Genomic DNA, 19,583 nt, shown 5'->3' on the forward strand with positions numbered 1-19,583 from the left:
ACTACTACAAGGAATAAAAGAACAGCTTCCTCTTCTGAGGACTTACAGTGGTAGAGGCAACAAAAGAGTGGGAGAGAAATGAGTTCTGCCCTATAATGTCTTTATAAAACAGAATCCTCTCTTTGTCTGGTTATGGTGGGGAAATTCTAGCACTGGATTCTTTGCTTCCGTATTGCACTGAATGCCAGTGTAATAGAAAGCAGACCAACAAAATTGCTTCCATCCTTTCTCTGTTGCCTTTCTGGGCTATTTTCTTTCAGTGTCCTTTTAAATATAAGATATATATAACGGTCTCTTATATAGAATAAAAAATATTGGTATCAAACTGCAGTAATTATGTTGTCAGTTTTTGTGTTGATTCCATATGGTTGATGTGGTGCCTCTGTGAGTTCTTTGAATCTTATTCTGTATTGCAAGTGTTATGTTGCAGGTTCCTTTTCAGCTTCCCACCATAAGGTCTGTTTGGCAGTTGTATTTCCATTATTTTCTCCAGTTTATTTGTATTTATTTTATTATTGTTTACATGTTAGTAGCAATGTTTATTTAGTTTCATTTTGTCTACTGTACTCTAAATGGCGAAGCTCATTTTGAATGCTAGGAGTGGCAAATAAGCTCATACTAACATACAGTGATCCTCTATATAGTAATATATTCTTCTAAATTAAAGGTACTGATTACACAGTCCTATGCATGTTAACTCAGAAATAATTCCTATTTTGTTTGGAGAGACTTTATCCTGGAATAGTATACATAACACTGCAGTCTCTTAGATTACTCACAAGAGACTATTCATGACTTAAATTGTGAAAATGTTGTTGTGTCTCTTCTTTTACATCTTGGCCTTCTTTAGTCTAGTTTTTATTTTTCTAAATGTGAAATTTCAGTGATTGGTTATTTTTCAAATAAGTATTTTCTCTTTAACAGCGAACTTTTGTGGCAGCTTGCAAACATTATAATGAGTGTTCCTATGTACAGAAATTAAACATGAATTAACTTGCCTGTTCATAATACCATGGTGCCTCTAAGCCTTGGCATGTTTTAAGAAGACAAGAAATTGTTGAGCTGCTGTTTGCTTTCTTTTTCTGAAAGACTGTAGTTGATTGGGTCACTTTAAAAGAGCTGACAAAATTACCTGTTTTTGACTGCTTAATTGATGAGAAGTGTTAAATCAAATTTCCCATTATTTAATACTGTGAGTAAATACTGTTATATTTATAGCTTGAATTGGGTTGTTTTATAGTAGCTACAAGTATTGTTTGCACTCCTTTAGGTCATAGTGGATTCTCATATGAAGCATTGCTTACTGACTTCTATAATTATATTACAAAATACAGTTCTTACTTGAAAATTAGCCTGTGACCAAGTTCCAGCAAAGTTACTATATTCACATATTCAGAGGTTGTACTCATAAAGTTTTTCTTAGAAGTTATGGCAGTGCACCGTGATGAATCCCTTGAGCTTCGAAAGTGACCTGTCATTATATGCAGAGATGTGGGGGAGGGTCTACTTTGCCACAACAACTTCTAGTATAGAGAGTGAACAGATAAAATAAAGGATACACAATAAAATTGTGCAATCATCTGAACTGTGATATGTAGTTGTTGTTTTAATAGCCTTTAAGAAAATGCTGTGTCCTTAACTATTTAGACAACAGTGGATGGGACACACTGGATTCTGTATGTTAAGTTTGCAGCCTCATCCCACTGAATCTGTTATGTAGCATTCTAGAGCAAGGAATTATTTTGAATATTTAAGAAATGTTGTAAGAATTTGGAAGGAATGACAAAAATGGAAGGAATATCAAAACAACAACAATACTATTTTTATTAATTTGCATTGGGTAGAAGGTCCTGCATTGAGCCAGGGGTGTGGACTTGATGGCCTTGTAGGTCACTCCCAAATCCATTATTCTGTGATCCCTATCCTCTCTTGTCCATTATTTTATGATGCTGACGAACTGACTGAATTTAAGTTCTTGAAAGATTGTAACTTATATTGTTAAATTATTTGTTAAAGCAAATACCATTCTAGCCTCCTAAACGCAGCAGTGAAAGCACAGATGACTAAATAGTTAGCACCATTTGACTAACCTCAGAACATAATCAACAGGGACTGATTTGTAACTGTACAAATTACTAATTGAGTGTCAATTCAGATAACCTGAAGCTTGAACCTCCCTAGGAGTCCTATAGATTACTTTATAGACCGCCAGGGAAAAAATCAGAAGTCTGTGTTCTTTAAAGCTGACATGTAAAGGGTTAAATCCAGTGTGATCCAGAGGAATATTCTGCACCTTGTATAATCTTCCCTTCTTCTGAATATCCTCAGAATTTTTTGTTCCATGCAAGTAAACTGAATATTCACAAAAATATAATTTCTACTTTTCTTCCTTTTATTGAATAGTCATGTCCAAGCAGATATAAATGTGTATATGGTTGTATATCTATAAATTAACTATAAAAAGTAACACAGAACTGTAAAAATAAGAATATAAAAACTTAATGAACTACATAAAAATATAACAACTCTAACTAAACACAAAATGCTCCAACAAAATTAATGTGGTGCTTCAAAATAAAATCATAATGTTGTAGGTAAAATATTATAATTTATATAAAATACCTAAACATAAAAGCATTATAAAGACATATTCTCTAAAGTTAAAAATATTTAACTCACAGTTAAGTTACATCTGTGAAAAATATCTTAGACATATATAAGGAAAAAATGATATTAGAGCAATAAGCAATTATAAAATCACATAGGCGTATCTTAAAAACAATTTTCAAAAATCCTGCAGAATTTTCTCCCCTCTCATGGTATTTTCCTGACTTTTTTTTTGCTTTTTGCTTTGACTAGATTCTCTGGCAGTTATTTGTACCCTTACCATTAGTTTATCCATTAAATCAATCTTATCTGCAAGGCTTGGAAATCTAAGAGCTTAGAAATCCAGGGGGGAAATCTCAGTTGTTCCAGTAGAGCTTTTAACTTCAGAAATTTGTTATTTCATATCTGGCAAGTTGCCTTGTTACTGATAATATGCATGATTTGACTAGATATTTTGCAAAAGCTGAAATTTCAGGGGTCCGTTTTATCAACAATTTGAAACCTTAAATTCTTAGAAGACCCAAATATTGTATTATAAATGCAGTGGAACTACAAAGAGTCAGCTATCAGCTGTCTAAGTTGTAAAAAAAAACCAATTCAGCTATCAGACCTTGTTCAGCTTGAGATTTTGCCAATTGTATTTACTGCCTTTAGCAAGCCACATTTTAAAATGTACTTTTATTTTTAGGACAGTTTTTCTATGTCCTCATTAATTATTTCAATATACAATTTTAAATCGTGACATGAGTGCCATTGTGGTTGTAAATTAGGTTCCAGATCATCTGGGAAAGCGATCTGGGGAAATCCATATCACATGAAAATTGGCATGCTATTTGCAACAAGACTGAATTCAGTTTAATTTCATCCAACTTTAAGGAGTAGAGATAGGCATGAAACACCAATTTGGTGGCTTGCCCAACAGGTGTTCAGCAGTTTCCAGCGCTGCCTCTGCCAGCTGGTGCCATTCAGAGGCAGGGCCTGGAGGAGGTAGGGCAGAGAAGCCAGGGTGCTGCTTCTGAGTGGGTGCCTGCCGGCGGACGTGCAGCCAGAAACCACCAAACACCTCTTGAGTCAGTATACGAACTAACACAAACTTCTGAATTGATGGTTTGTATCCATCTCTGGTTTTAATGGAAAAATGAACTCATCAGATTAAATCACTTAAACAACCATCCACTCAAATTGATTTTTTTTCAACATATGATTTCCTTTGGTTGATTATGTTAATAGCAGTAGTGGAACTTATTTCTCAACTGACTCTCATAACAGTATTCAGTACATTATAATCTACGATATTGAATGGGTTTGTGTGAATGTATGTTTTTGCTCTTATTACTTTATATTTGGTACAGTGGTTACCTAGAGACAGGTATGGCTTATAAGAGTTCAGTGAAAGACCTGTACTAGTGTTGTTGGTTTTTTAAATTTTGTTTGTTTTGTTTTGTTTTTGTTTTTTGGTTGTATTCTCTATTTATTATTCAGGTAAAACTAGTTTGTTTAATTGCAGAAAGGACCAAAGAAGCCTGAAGTGATATATTATAGTACAAGTATTTTCTTTCTCTTTAAAAAAAAACACACTAATTTGTTTTAGAAGGTGGATCCCGAAAGAGGAAGCTTGAAGAAGGTTCTGCGGACAGTCCTGAAGAAAATGATGACCAAAGTCCAAAAAAGAAAAAGCTTGATCCTGTAAGTAGCTGGTCATATTCTCTTTACATACCAGGACATAATAATCTGTAAGGACTTTCTGTTTTCATGTCTTAAACTAATTGTTGATGAGATGGTTGCTACAAAAATCTGTTGTTGGTAGTTATCATAAGTATGTTCAACATTTCCTCTAATTTTCATACCCGTTGCACAGGAGCCTTGCCTTGTGCACGTGGGGAGTGGGGTGGGCCTTTATCCAAAACAGGAAGTAAACAAACCAGGTGCTGGCTGCCCACACATAGCTGCAGTGGAGCTCTGTGCATACGCGTACCTTAGGTCCCCAACCTTTTGGACACCAGGGACTGGTTTAGTTGAAGACCACTCTCCCAAAGGCTGGAGGGGGTGTACTTGTTATGCAGTAAGTTGTTGGAGGATAGCTTTGAATCAGGCTCATTACGTGTATTGATGAGCAGCGAGCAGGAGCAAGAGCTTAGGTGCAATTGAAGCTCTGCCTCCTGTTAGATCAGCAGCAGCGTAGAACCTAATAGGAACGTGGGCTCTTATTAGATTCTAATGCCACAGGCACAGCTGATCTAACAGCAGCAGGAAGGGAGCGGGAAGCAAAGCTCAACCTCCTGTCAGATCAGCAGCGGCATTAGAACCTAATAGGAGCGCACTGACAGGAGGCAGACAGGAGGCAGAGCTTCGCTTGCAACTCAACTCCTGCTCACCGGTCACCTGTCCCAGCAGTCTGGTCCTTCCAAGGCTATGGACTCGTACCAGTCCACGGCTCAGGGGTTGGGGACCCCTGTCTCAGAGGGAATGTTAAGTATATGCCTTTTGTGCATTTAGTGTTCTGTGTTAGTAGCCAGACCTCCAAGTCACTTCATTGAAAAACATTACATATAGTTGAGCAAGTGATTGCTCTCTTGAGCCTTTTTTCTTGTGGTCTTTTCCAAACTTCAGGTATGCTGAGAAAAGTGCTGATGGCATGAAGATCTGAAATGCTTGTTGCTTCCGTTGGAGGAAGAGATTGTGTGTATCATAACCCATAGATATTAAGCAGTAGCTGCCATGTTGTTATTATGGTTGTTTTTTGTACAAAAAGCATGTAAAGATGAGACGTAGAATTGCAGTTTTCTATTTAGTGAAATGAGCCTGAGCAGTAAAATAAATTAATATTTTTCTGAAACATAGTTGCAGAGTCCTGAAAACCAGTGGGAAAAGCGTGAACATTTGGTTAGCAAGTTACATAAAGAATTTCCCAGTTTGGATAAAGAGGTATGTTGCATTTGGCACAAAATGTATGTTTTGAATAACTCATATGCAGAAAAAAATCATAAATCCATATTCCAGCTACTAGCATTAGCTTCAAAGGAACCTAAATTATTCCATTCACTTTGATCCTCTGGAACATGGCAGTGTATCTTTTCCCTCCTGCCTGGCAGCTGTAAGTATAGGAATTTGGGTAGTAAGTCACAATTAGAATAGGCCCATTGAATCAGTAGCAATTTGGTGAGTCAGCAGCTATCAAAGTTCCATTGATTCAATGGGCCTGCTCTGGTTGTGACTTATTACAGAATTTTAGTGATTATGATGTACCGTATTTTTTTGCTCCATAAGACGCAGTTTTCCCTTCAAAAAAAGTGAGAAGAAAAGTTGTGCGTCTTATGAAGAAAATACATTGCGTTTGATTCTCTCTAGTGAGAGAGAGGAGAGGGACGGAGAGGGGGAGGGAGAGGGGGAGGGAGGGAGAGGGAGAGGGAGGGAGGGAGAGAGAGGGAGGGAGAGGGGGGAAGAGAGAGGAGAGCTCCACGGAGGAAGGGAGAAGACTCGTCCAAGTACCGTAAATAACATAATACAGAGGAATTCCTGGCTGGATTGCTGACTGGTGACATTAAGGGGCACATGAGGCATTGGTGGTGAAAAGTAGGATTTGTTTCAGTTGCTCACTGAGTGAAAGGCTTTTAGTTCTTTTGAGATTTGTCATACTATTCAGAGCAACCCACTCTAATGGTATCTTAAACCTGAATTTTTGATACTTTACACTGATGTATTGTTCCTTGGGGTGTCTACTTCACTCCCCTAATGGTGAACATAATTCAAAATGTATTATATAAAGTAGTAGACCTCCTCACGTGGGACTACTTTGCTTATAGAGATACCATACAACTTTATTACACTATTTGGTTCAGATTTTTTTTTCCTGTTTTCCTCCTCTAAAAATTAGCTGCGTCTTATGCTGAGGTGCGTCTTATGGAGCGCAAAATACGGTAATCAAAACATGAATTTTGGCTTTTCCACTGGGCCTAAATTTGTAATCCCAGGGACACTTAGTCCGTGGAATTTAGTGACCCTTTTTTGTGGTAAGTACACATATGAATGTACTCCTCCAGGGTCTAGACATCTTTTTATGTTTTACATAGTTCTCAGTCTAGTTTGTGTAATTAAAATGTAAATAAATGACACTCCTCAGACTTATATCAGAATATTACCATGTGCACTGTATTTTTCAGGATTCTAGTGAGCCATGGCCCTTTCCAGGACATTTACTACATTTCATTCTTCCTTGATTGAGTTCTTCCTCAAGTTCTAGGTTTTCTTCTTTTCAGTAGAAAAGGGGCCCGAGATAGTCTTGCCTAGTTATACTGGCATAACTCAAAAACATAACTTCGGAAGGAGAATTGCCTTAAGTTCAGAAATTACTGTAGAGTGCAGACACTATTGATTGTGTTCTCAGTTTTGTACAACTTGAAAAATCTACAATAATTTCTTAACTTGGGCCATTTTGCCTCCAAAAATTACGACATTTTCATAGCTGTGCAGTACCAGGGATGATTTCAGCCATGGTGTTTTCGTTGGATTTTTTCTCTCCCTTTAACCAGAATTCAGAATTCTGCAAGAGTATTCGCCATCAGGTTTTCTTTTTCTGTATTTCTACAAATCTATGCTTTAAAATATGCTGCATTGAATGCTATTGTTTTGATTGCATAAGGATCTGCAATTGGAGAAGGGATTTACTGTTAATATATGCACTGTCTAGAGAAGCCTAGCAAGATTCAGCGAACAGACAGCCAGCATAAAAAGAATAGAACATTATTACCAGCTTCTAAACATACTTGCTGAAATCCTTTTGCACATTTTTGCAAAAGGCGTAGTTTTAGAGACAAATTGCCTCAAGTGAAGAAATCTCTGTAGGCATTACAGTGGTGCCTCGATGTATGAACTTAATCTGTTGCAAAAGATGGTCACAACTCAAATGGTTGTAAGTTGAAGCACCATTTTCCATAAGAATGCATTGAAACGCAATTAATGCGTTCCGGCCGGAAAAAGAATCACAACAACAACAACAAAAACCACTGCAAGACCCATCAGAAATGCGATTAATCTGTTCCTGATGAAGGAAAAAAATCTCAAAAAGCAAACAAACCCTGAAAGACCCATCAGAAATGCAAAAGGAAAAAGAAAAAAAAGGAAAGAAAACCAAAAAGCAAACTCTGCAAGACCCATTAGAAATAAAAAAAACCCCACCCCAAAAGCAAAGAAACCCTGCAAAACCCATCGGAAATGCAAAAAAAACACCCCAAAAAACAAAGGCTGCAAGACCCATCACAGCACAGAAACATAAATCCCCAGCCCAAAACCACACTGCAAAACCCACCCAGAAGAACAGGCAGTTTTTAAAAAGTAGAAAGCAGCACCTTACCAGGCAGTCTGAAGCCTCCTCCGAATGCACACTCTCTAACCGCTGGGGCGAAAGAGCTACAAAGAAGCAGCCTCTTCACCATCAATGGTTAGCAGTTTGAATTCCCCGCCTTTTTCCTTGCCTTTTTTTTCTTATCGTAACTCGAAGCTCCACTTGCAAGTTGAAGCAATATTTTGTGGCCAGAGCTGGTCCTAACTCGAATTGGTCATAAGTCGGGACATTTGTAAGTCGAGGCACCACTGTATCTGTTGCATACTGAGTCACTTGCCTTGGCATGCACAGATAATGTCTGTGGAAATATCTTAACCAGTTGCACAACAGGCTTTTAGCAAGTTATTGTGTAACATTTTGAACTTCAATACTTTGCTGCTTTTTTTTCTTTCAGTCTACAGTACACTAAAAAATTGAAAAAAAAAACACCATAAAAAGACAATGGGATGTTGCTTATTTTCATTGTAGGTATAAATGTGAACGTTCATAGTGTTTAAATATGCATGGATTAAAAAGATTGTGTAGTTGTGATATTATGTTACTTTTTATAGGTTATTATTGTTGTGACTATACAGTATTCCTTATAATACTTTTCATGAATAGGAACTGAGAGATGTACTTCGGGAACACAACTGGATATATCAAGAAGCTCTGGAATCTTTGAAAGTGTTCATGGAAGATCAAGAGGGTAATAATTACTTCTGTTTCATTAATACAGATTAGATCTATCTACAGTGTCTGTCTGTCTGTCTGTCTGTCTGTCTGTCTGTCTGTCTGTCTGTCTGTCTGTCTGTCTACCTACCTACCTACCTACCTACCTACCTACCTACCTACCTACCTACCTACCTACCTACCTACCTACCTACCTACCTACCTATCTATCTATCTATCTATCTATCTATCTATCTATCTATCTATCTATCTATCTATCTATCTATCTATCTATCTATCTATCTATCTATCTATCTATCTATCTATCTATCAACAGAGAGAGAGACACTAATAGAAGAAGTACAAATCTTTTTTAAAACTCCCTTAGTATGTTTTATCTTTCACAGGGAGTTGAATAGCTTGTTGTAGTAATGTGGTTTTCAATGGTGGGAAGATAAGTATAATGGTTTTCAATGCAGAAATCTACCTTTTACCATCAAAGATTTTGTAGAAGAAGAAAAGTTGAGGACCTGTTATTCACTGAGAATTTTTGACCTTTGAAAGGATTTCACAAAGGACTTCTGAGTAGGGCTGAAATAAGGGTGAGGCTGAATGTGCAGAGAGAGCACCCAGAAAGTCTCATTAACTTTACATTGCTTCTGCAGAGTCCTGATATATATATAAAAAAAGAATATTCCTTCTCTTTATTCAATTATTCAGAAGTGTATAAGAATTGTGTATAAGAATGAGGTAGAAGCATAGTTAGCTAGCTGAGCGGATCCAGGGGCTGGGAACCAATTCACCAGTGTGCCTATGAGAAGAGTCACCTTGTGCAGCCTTGGGCAAGCTATATGATCCCAGAGCATCCCAGAACAAAAGAAGGGTAGACTGATGCTGGGTACTTTGTAGCTAGAAAACCCTGAAAAAGGTCACCATAAGTCGGAATCAGCTTGAAAGCATGAAATTATTTTAGAAATGTAGGTGTCCTACATGTTCTGACGAGCTACTTTTCTTCATTAATGCCCGTTCATCACTACTATTGGTCTTTGATTCTTTTAGATCCTAAGCTGTGTGGGCAGGCACCTGTGTGTTTCATTCTAACCACAGACTGAAGTGCTTGACACAGTGCTGCTAAGATGGATCCATATATTTTCACACCTGCCCTTTTTTGACTCTTACGAAATACTAATTCTTGTATTCAAAGATAATGCTTTTTAAATTTTCGGTTAAAACTTCTCTGCTAGACAGCTGGCACGTACTGCCTCATGTCTGCTGCCACCAAAGCTGCTTCATAGCTCTTTGGATCCACCAGCATATTGTTTGCTTTGTCCTTTTTCAATCTTAAAAGAAAACATTGTTAGGGGAAAAAAAACAACAGCGTGAAAATGACTACATCTTTGTGTTTTAACTGTTAGTATACTAGTCAGATGAGTCTTTGGGCTTTCAGAGTTAATGCATTTATGCAGCTTTTCTGTCTTTCCCTCCTCTGTAGTCCCTGTGCCTCCTGAAAATCTGCTTATGGGGTTTGAGGCACCCTCAAAAGAGCATGGTATGTGATGTGGGCAACTAAAGCAGGGTGGGACTTTGTGTGAACGGAAGTACAGTACTTTCTGCCTGAATGGCAAAACTTTAGGACAAGTCCATGTGCTGTTTCTAAACAAGTGTGGTCTTATTTCTGCTCTCAGGTTGATGTCCAAAGGGGCTAATTCTATGAGCCAGGCTGCTTCAGGAATCTTAGCTGTATCATAAGAAGTCAGTCAGTAGTAATGTGGAAAAATATCTTTCTGATTTCTGAAAAAAATGACTGTTTAGATGGGGTTCTAATCAAATAGCCAATTCTGAATAGCAACTTATGATACAGTTAAGATTCCTGAAGCAGCCTTTTCTTTTCATTTCTCTATGTTATACCATTAATCTCTGGACATACAGCCTAGACACTCATCCATTCAGCTTTTCATTTTGATATCATACACTGTTTATCATGCTTGGTCTGTGCTAGTAATGGGCAGCAGTATACCCATATGAATAAGCATGTTGAGAGGGCCCAAAACCTTTTGGCTGTCTCAAAGATAAAAATGGAAAGAGCTAGTATCATATTTTAGGACAAGAAACTTGCAAGTGCACTGCCCCCTTCACATAATGACAATAAGGAGCAGGGATGTGTGTTCTAACTGTTGCTCTTAAAGAAATTGTACTGCTAAAATATCTTTAAATATGGATATAATTTTGGTGCATTTAAACAATGAAGTCAGGACTGGTTTTCTAAATGGCAAATGGAATTTTTTGCTTTCCTCTTTCGTAGCGCACTTACATATGTCAGCAAGTCTTCTCAGTTTTCAAACCAGTTTGCTGTGTATAAGAGACATGCTGTTTGAGAAACACACGTTAAGCATCCTTGAGCTCACCATTCTTTCATCCTGTCCCTGATACACAGTGAACTTCATTATGTATTGCTTCATCTATAAACATGCTGGCTCCTTTAATTTTTATTTTAAGTGTTAAGTGAATTAATTTAATGGATACAAATGCTGTAGTGGACATTTTGTAAATATAGGACATTAACATCCTTGATACATCCATTCTGTTTGCCTCTGTAAAGATTCAAATATGCATTCACATTGTATATGTTTGGTGTATTTATTAAATTGGTATTCCAAAAGGGTTTAAAATGCAAAGTTTATTTATTATGGTGGAACTTGTTTCACAGCAGTGTCTCGTTTCAAAACTCAGTGTTGTGATTGACCCTGTAAAAATGTATGTTGCTGCTGAGAAATATAAATAAGAGTGGTAGTTATCCTACTGCTAGAAAGAGAACAGAAAAGATAACTGGGTATGAAACGTATGCACGAACTTCCTGAAATATTTCACATGTACAAAATATCTAACATAATCAAAATATGATTGACTCCCCTCATCAGGGGAAAGGCAGCGTACAAATGACACTAAATAATGAGTAAATATGATTACATAAAAGTTCATAAAGTGCTTTGATTCCTAGCCCAGGAGTCTGTTTAACTGTTAGTGCATAGTGTTGAGTGGCAGATTTATATTTGAAAACACAAAATAAATGTTTATGTATAAAACAGGCAATAAATGTCCTGGTGATGAAACATTATATTTAAGAAAAATGTAACGTTAAAGAAACAAAACAGCCTAATGCTGTGATTTAATCAAGTGAGAGTTATGTAGCACTTGGAAAACAAATAGTTATTCCTAGGTTTAGAATTTATACTCATCGTATTAAAGTATCTTTAAGACAATCCCAGCTGAATACTATGCAAGTGTATCTAAAAAATTATGTATTATTACAAGTAATACATAAATTTTTAGATACACTTGCATAGTATTCAGCTGGGATTATCTTAAGTATCAAAGAACTAAGATGTGATTGTGGGAAAGCTACCAGATAGTGGGTAAAATAAATTCATGTGAGGTCATGGCAGTATGTTCCAGAATGTAGACATTGGCATAATGTAGTTCCCTACCTAATCTTCACTGGCTGCTGGTAAGTTCTCTTCCTTTTTTGTTTATGTTGAATATACAGATGCACAATATCCTTCCAAAAGTGAAGTTTCAAATGGAAAAGAGGTCTCCTTTAATAATACCTATTATCACCAGAATGACACTAATGTAAAGCTCAAAGAGAAATCTTCCACAAAATCTCAGAATGGCTTCAGGAGAAAAGATAAAAAGAAAAAAATTTGGAGCACTAAAAAAGACTCCCAAGATATGGACTATGAGTCTGCATCAGAAGCTGGAAGCTCCCTTGATGAGGACTATAGCAGTGGTGATGAAGTGATGGAAGATGGTTACAAAGCTAAAATACTTCGCTTTCTACAAGATGCTTCACTTAGTGAACTCACTTTGATTCCACAGTGTTCTCAGAAAAAGGCTCAGAGAATAATAGAACTCCGTCCCTTTAATTGTTGGGAAACTCTGGTAAGTATGCATTCCCTTTTATTTTAAATATCCACAGTATGTAATTCAGTCAAGCATTTCTTAGATCCAAAAAGGCAGTGAAGGGTGGCCTTTTCCTGTTTAGGCTAATACACTATGCTCAGTCTAAGCCAATAGCATTTCAAATAGTGTCAGATGACCTAATTTTGAATGAATTAAGGGGTGATTTTTCTGAAAAACACAATCTGATTGGCTGGCAAAAACTGTCAGTCACTCTTGCACACTGAAACTTGGTTCATTTCACTGCAGAAGAAGAATTTAGAGCTTTCATCTGGGAAGCTGTTCTTTGCTAGCCTGTTCTGATCTGCTGAAGCTGAAAAACCATGCAGAAAGCAAGAAGGTAGCAAATTTTTTACTGCACCTACTTCAGAGAACCGACAGCCAACATCCTGGGTTGTTCCATTATTGAGGACACCAGGACGACTATTTTAAGTAACCCTGTTTTGAAGAAATGGTTCTTTTGATTATTACTTTGTTCTTGTTCCTCGATTAAACCTTAACACACACCTACTGTCTTTTTAACCTTGATTTTGTTAAACTAAGTAACGTGACCATTTTATGAAGTGGTATAAGTACTTGTATCATAACATCCTAACATGGAAGTGGAAAGAAGAAAGTATAACTATTGGTGAGTACTTGGTATATTGTCTCAAATGTCAGTTTACTATTTTTCAGATATTTCCCATTCTTGTGTGCTTCATGGTTATGTGAACAGTCTGACTTTGTGAATGGAAATGCTAATTATTCAAAGGACAAATTGTGAAGTTCCAATATTTTTGACAGCGCAATTTCTGTTTGACTTGGTTTTATAAAAATAATTGAAAATGAGGCCTTTTTTCCAAGTAGCTGTTGTTCATAGTGTTTGTTCTTTGAAATTGCTTTTTCCAAACAAGGAATTAGGGATTCTCTAAGTAGAATTATTTGTGTCCATTCTTGTTGCTTTAATACTTTTTAAGTGTTTTTGAAGCATTTTTGGGTATAAGACTATATGCTAGGCATTTCATCATAACAATGTAAGATAGCTTGGTCAAGTTTCTGGACAGAAATCCATGTATATTTTAAAGCACATATGTGGAAAACGCAGAAGTACAGCTTTATAGTGAGGCTTCTCCGGAGACTGTTTTGCCTGAAGCCTTTGACTTTGAATGGAACATCTGTCCCTTTGAAACATGTCGGGCTTTGCCTGAACAGATTATTTTGAAAAGAAATTGCTAAAGGGCTGCTATTTTCTGAAATAGTTTTATAAAATTAAGTTGTGTGGGCCTGTTTGGATTCAAAATCCTTTTCATAAAAGGTGTGTTTGTCAGCACCCTAGAAATCTACAGCTGCTGTAGCTACATGCCTGCAACATTAATGAAGTGCAGTTTTTGAAAGTGTAAAAAGGGAGTAGCTTCTAACTGTAGTTAGGGCTTGTTTAGCAGTTCAGGTTTTTTGATATACATTAATAAGACAATGCTTTGCAGTATGCTTAAATTTATCCCTCATATTTGCATGAAGTTGTAAATAAAGAAGAAAAGGGTTCTATCTGCTTTTAATATATGTATGTGAGGAATATTTAGTGTTATTCTTCATATTTAGTCATGTATTCATATTTAGTTATAGCTTAAAATACATATTTTATGTATTTATAAATTGCCCCCTACTCATTCTAATTAAAACAGAATTAAAACAATACACTGTAACATTAAAATGCAAGTTGAACCAGTCACCACAATATCACTAGAAGGCAACAATAAAAATACTAAAAGTACAACAGAACAATATGGTCTTCACATAAAATATAATAGAAAGCAAACCCTTCTCCCTCCAGGAAGATCATTCAAAGGAGAATCAAAAACTCCCTCTTATTTAAGAAATAGCATCCTTTAATGATAATAAATGGAGAAATATGCCGAAGCAGAATGAACATTAACAAATATATATATATATCCTTGCAGCTTTGCAGTTATGTGATTAAGCATTATGCTGTATGAAGTGCCCATCTATCCAACAATGAAGGCTGCTTGAACCATTTTCTGAAGAAATAAATTCTAAAGTTATTTATGGAAACTGTTCACGTAGTTTTATCTTTTTTTATTCTCCATAAAACAGCAATTATGTTAGTAGAAAGTATGCCTCATTAACTAACAGATACGTTGTTAAATGCACTGAATTGCCCCCAGATGTTCCCATTTACCAATGAAATGGATTCCTCTGAAAGAAGGATGCCCTTTCAGTGCAAGCATATGTGACATAATGATTATGTTCATTTTGCCCACTTATATCTTTATAGAGGGATAAAATGGGCCTCACATTTTTCAAGGCATATTGATGATTATGGTGAAGTAGTGGGAAGTCTTGTTTGAGATAAAATCGTTATTTTTTCTTTCCTCCTCATGGACAGAAACATGAAGTTTGAAGCAGATTTGCCCTAAATACAAAATGTTACATTTTACTCTGTAAAAGTTCATTTTCTGCCAATTGTAAGATTTGTGTGGGAGAGACAACTTTCTGTAGGTTGCAAAGTGTATCTATTTCTCTTACAAACAACACTTCATACAGCAGTCATGGGGTGACATGAAATATGTATCTTTGATTCCCTTTGCTGGGAGAAAGGCAACATCGAAATATAGTAAATAATACAGAATACCACAATTTGGAGATGCTGAGAGATTTTCTTTTTTTTTTTACAATAAGCAGTCATCACTGATTAGGTCATATCCATAGTGCCCCCCAACGTGAAACATTCCCTGGCGGATCTACAAGAAGGCCCTCTAAAATTGACCTCAAAATGCAGACAAAGGTGATCCTTCTGCTAATCTGGCTACAAACTATCTGGGCAGCTATTAAATGTGAGTCCCAATACAGATAACTCTAATTTTCTCTTGAATGCCTTACCACTGCCCAAGATAATTTGTTCTATTGCTGTACTGCTCTAAGAGTTAGGAAGATTGTTACCATACTTACCAAATGGAACAACTTCTACACTTAAAACTTCAACAGCAATGTGTAAATTGGATCTTATCAGGTCTTATTATTCATAGGGCTCTTATTGGATAACAGCTTAAAGTGCTTCTTGTTATAACTTGGAAACATTTGTTAACAGATTGACATGAAAACCAATTAAATAGTTTTTATAACAGATGGTTTCACATGATGTACATTAAAGATTATAAATGTTATTTTCATGCCATCCTGAGCTTTTGGCATTTAGCATAATTATTAGAGTGTACAATCTCATATAAAAATGTACTTGTAATTTTAAAATAATTCAGCCTAAGCTGTTGATAGTTCAGGGTTCAAATTCAATAGTATTTTGTGAATGTGTAAACTTATTTCTCGAAAGGTTTCACCAAAACTGCCAAATCAAAGCTTGAAAGTGTTTCAAATTCTGTATGCTTGAAAGTGATAAAACGTTCTTTTGCAAGTGCAATGCCCCTTAATAATAACTTACTTATATGAAATAATTAGTTTACACAAGGATTAAGTGGTCGTTCAACTAGATAGGCGGGGTATAAATGCAATAAATAAATAAATAAATACGTAAATAAGATTAAATTGTGTAAGTTCCATTAAAGTAATAGCCCAGAAAATAATAATTAAGGCCAAATCAGACATGACTTATCTTTAGAACAGGAATTATTGAACTGCTTAGAGTTTGCTTTCTTTTAAGGATGAAGTAACAAAACATGTGCTGGTGAGGCAGCTAAGTGAGTTGGATACCTATTGGCAGGGCCAGAAGTTAGGAGTTTGTCCACTGTGCTTCCTGGGAAAAGAACCAACTTGGATACATGTAACCTAGGGTAAACTGCACAGTCCTAGAGCACATCCAGAAGAAGGGAGTAATGTGAGTACTCTGTAGAAAACCATGGAATGGATTGCCATAAGTTGGGTTCAAAGTGACAGCACATAATTATTATTATATCTATACATACTCCTCAGAAATTTTGCTTCCCTATGTCAGGGTTAGGGAACTGAGCAAACATATCATGGGATTTGTTTTTTCCTTTCCTTTCATCCAGAAATCATCTTAGGTCCTTATTCATTTTTAGTTCAGTAGCAACTCATGAATTGTGAGAATCACTTTTAGGACCAGTTTCACACTCTCATTAAGAGCAAGTCATCCTTTATATAAATCACGATAAATGTTGGTACTGACATAACATTTAATTATTAAATGAGGGGACGAAGTGTATAATCTCATAACCGAAACAGGTCCCTTAGCAGCAGCCAAGACATTAACAACATTACTGTTAACTGCAGCATTCATGGCCCTGCAAGATGACCTTTTGAGGGAGGCTGATAAGGGCAGAACACCCTTGTTGGGCCTTCTGGACCTATCAGTGGCCTTTGATACCATCAACCACGGTATCCTCCTGGGGAGGCTCTCTGGGTTGGGGATCAGAGACCTGCCCTTGGCCTGGCTCTGGTCCTTCCTAGAGGACTGTCCTCAGAGAGTACAGCTTGGGGGGGATGCTGTCCGTTCCTTGGACTCTCAATTGTGGAGTCCCACAGGGGTCGATAATCTCCCCAGTGCTATTTAATATCTATATGAAGCCGCTGGGAGAGGTCATCAGGAGTTTTGGAGCTTTGTATCACCAATATGTGGATGACACCCAGCTGTGTCTCTCCTTTCACCTTTCTGCAGAGGATACCTTCCCATCCCTTGAGTGCTGCCTGGACACCACGCTGGGGTGAATGAGGGATAATAGACTGAGGCTGAACCCAGACAAGATGGAAATCCTGAGGGGAGTGCCTCTAGTGTTTGCAGTTTGGGGGCTTCCCTTTCTTTTTGGGGGGCACTCTTTCTGCAAAGGATAAGGTTCACAGCTTGGGCATACCCAGCACTATCAGTGCAATCTCTGTGGCCCACTCTGCCTATTTCCATCTAAGGTGAATTGACCAGTTGTGTCCCTACCTTGACAGTAGGTCCCTCACCACACTGGTTCATGCACTGGTAGTCTCGAGATTAGACTATTGCAATGCTTTCTACGTGCAGCTGCCCATGGGGCTGTTATGGAGATTTCAGCAGGTTCAGAATACGGCAGCCAGATTATTGAGTGTGGTAAGGAAACATCAACACATTTCCCTCACTTTGGCTGCCCTGCACTGGTTACCTGTCTGTTTCCATGCCAGCTTCAAGGTGATGGTGTTAACCTATAATGCCCTAAGCGGTTAAGGATCCAGTTAACTATCTGGCAGAACACCTCCTTCCCACTAGATCTGCCCATCCTGTAAGGCTGGGCGGTTGAGAGTTTTGACCCCGAGATAGGCCCAGAAAATAACAAATAGAAATCTGGCTTTCTCAGTAGTTGCTCTGCAAGTCTGGAATAGTCTCCCACCTGAAATTCACCTGGCCCCTTTACTGGGAACCTTCAAAAGACTACTGAAAACATGGCTGTTTAGGCAGGCCTTCCTGGACTCTAGGACTTCTTAATACAGTGATGCTTTTAACAACTACACATTCAACCCTCCTTTTATTATTGTAATTATTATTATTTTTGTTATTTTTTACTTTGTTTTAAGTTGTTAATCAGTTATTCTTTGTATTGTTGTTTTATAATGATGAAATTTGTAAACCGCCCAGAATGGCTTTGGTAGCCAGATGGGTGGTCTAAAAATCAAAAAAAAAAAAAATGTTTGCATTGCCCATAAAAGTGCAGATGGAATTTCTGTTCAGGTTAATCATTAACTCGGTCATTTGTATTCATGACTGAAAATTTCTGCTCTTCCATATTGCTAGTTACTGTGTTGTGTTTTATGTGGATGTATTCATACTGTAAGCTGTATTTCTGTGCTTCAAATTCATCCTGTGTATGTAAACACCCTACTTCTACAGGTTGTATGGTCATCTTTCTTTGTCCTGGTACTTGTACCTGGTGACTACTACACAAATTCAGCATTTGATAAAGCACCTAACTTGGGTATGATATGTGTAGTATAGGTAGGTAGGTGCACATGAAGAAGAATATGAGAATGACCACTGCTTCATATTATAATTTTAATTCTCCGTATATACAACAGTCACTTTCAAAATAGAAAACATGCATATTAGGGAAGAATTTTCTCTTGAGATGTTTGCCTGTTACACTAGCTTTTTGTATGCAGGGAGCTTTAAATTTTCAATTCCTTAGCCTCTTAGCTACAGCCGGAACTCTGTATAATCATTTCATAGTACTGCAGTTATGGATCCCATCATCTTCTTGGTTCAAAGGAAGTGTTAAAAAGATGAGTACATTGCGATAATTATTCACAAGATGTTTTGTTGGAGCCGTAGTTGTGAAACTGCACGTTGGCAAAACTGAATAATAAAAAGGCCTGTTCATTTACAGAAGATTAACTTCTATAGAATAGAGTCACAGATGCTTATCTCTCAGCAATTTTGAACAGAGAATTCAACGAGACTCTTACAGCTTTGGGATTAGGAAAATGTAGCTTATTTTGCATTCTTTCCTTAGTATCCTTGAATCACTTATGTGTTTAGACAGGCATGGAGGGTGGTTCTCTAATGCTGGAGGCAGTCTTAGAATAGCAGCCAGGTCTATGACAAGTATTGTCCAAGGTGATTGGCTTGGCTTTGAAAGAGCATTTCTCACATTTCTACATGGGAGGTACAGCATGAGAAGGCATCTGTTCACATCTTTGGAAATGATGGTTTAATACATGGCAGCCTTTTGCTATAATTATTGACCATTACAATTTGGTGAGTTAGTCTAAGCAAATCATCAGAAAATGCTATAAAAACATTTTAGTTTTTAATCTTTTCAAGGATGTGAATAATCCATACGTTATCCTTTGTAGTTCAGGCATGAAAAATAAAGGTGCACCCAGACATTGTAGAACTATTTCAGTGTAATCCAACCATGTTTCAACTCTGTATTGAGAGTGCCCTCTCTTGTTGAAATATAAACTTTAGGTTTTTCTACAGTAGTCTACTATAGATATGATAGCTAAAAATGATAAAAAGTGTTGATAAAATTAATGGGTTTGGTCTTAGTAAGAATTGGTTCAGCATAAAAAGGCAGGAGCACATGAGTCCATTTCATAA

General features: G+C 37.0%; 1 protein-coding gene across 6 annotated transcripts in view; it reads left to right on the forward strand.

The window, feature by feature from the left end:
- The window catches only part of SMARCAD1 (SNF2 related chromatin remodeling ATPase with DExD box 1), a 55,807-nt gene that overhangs the window by 14,104 nt on the left and 22,120 nt on the right, over positions 1–19,583 (forward strand). For 4 of the 6 annotated variants that reach the window (XM_020798662.3, XM_073001944.2, XM_073001943.2 and 1 more), the window contains exons 6-10: positions 4,199–4,293; positions 5,449–5,532; positions 8,552–8,636; positions 10,092–10,148; positions 12,144–12,538. In XM_020798662.3, coding sequence (XP_020654321.3) covers positions 4,199–4,293; positions 5,449–5,532; positions 8,552–8,636; positions 10,092–10,148; positions 12,144–12,538 — 716 coding nt within the window. Of the gene's footprint in view, positions 1–4,198; positions 4,294–5,448; positions 5,533–8,551; positions 8,637–10,091; positions 10,149–12,143; positions 12,539–12,810; positions 13,185–19,583 lie in introns of those variants that run through there. The other 2 variants (XM_078394566.1, XM_073001947.2) reach the window with 2 other exon arrangements.

This window comes from Pogona vitticeps, chromosome 5, assembly GCF_051106095.1.
Source record: "Pogona vitticeps strain Pit_001003342236 chromosome 5, PviZW2.1, whole genome shotgun sequence".
Lineage (NCBI taxonomy): Eukaryota > Metazoa > Chordata > Lepidosauria > Squamata > Agamidae > Pogona > Pogona vitticeps.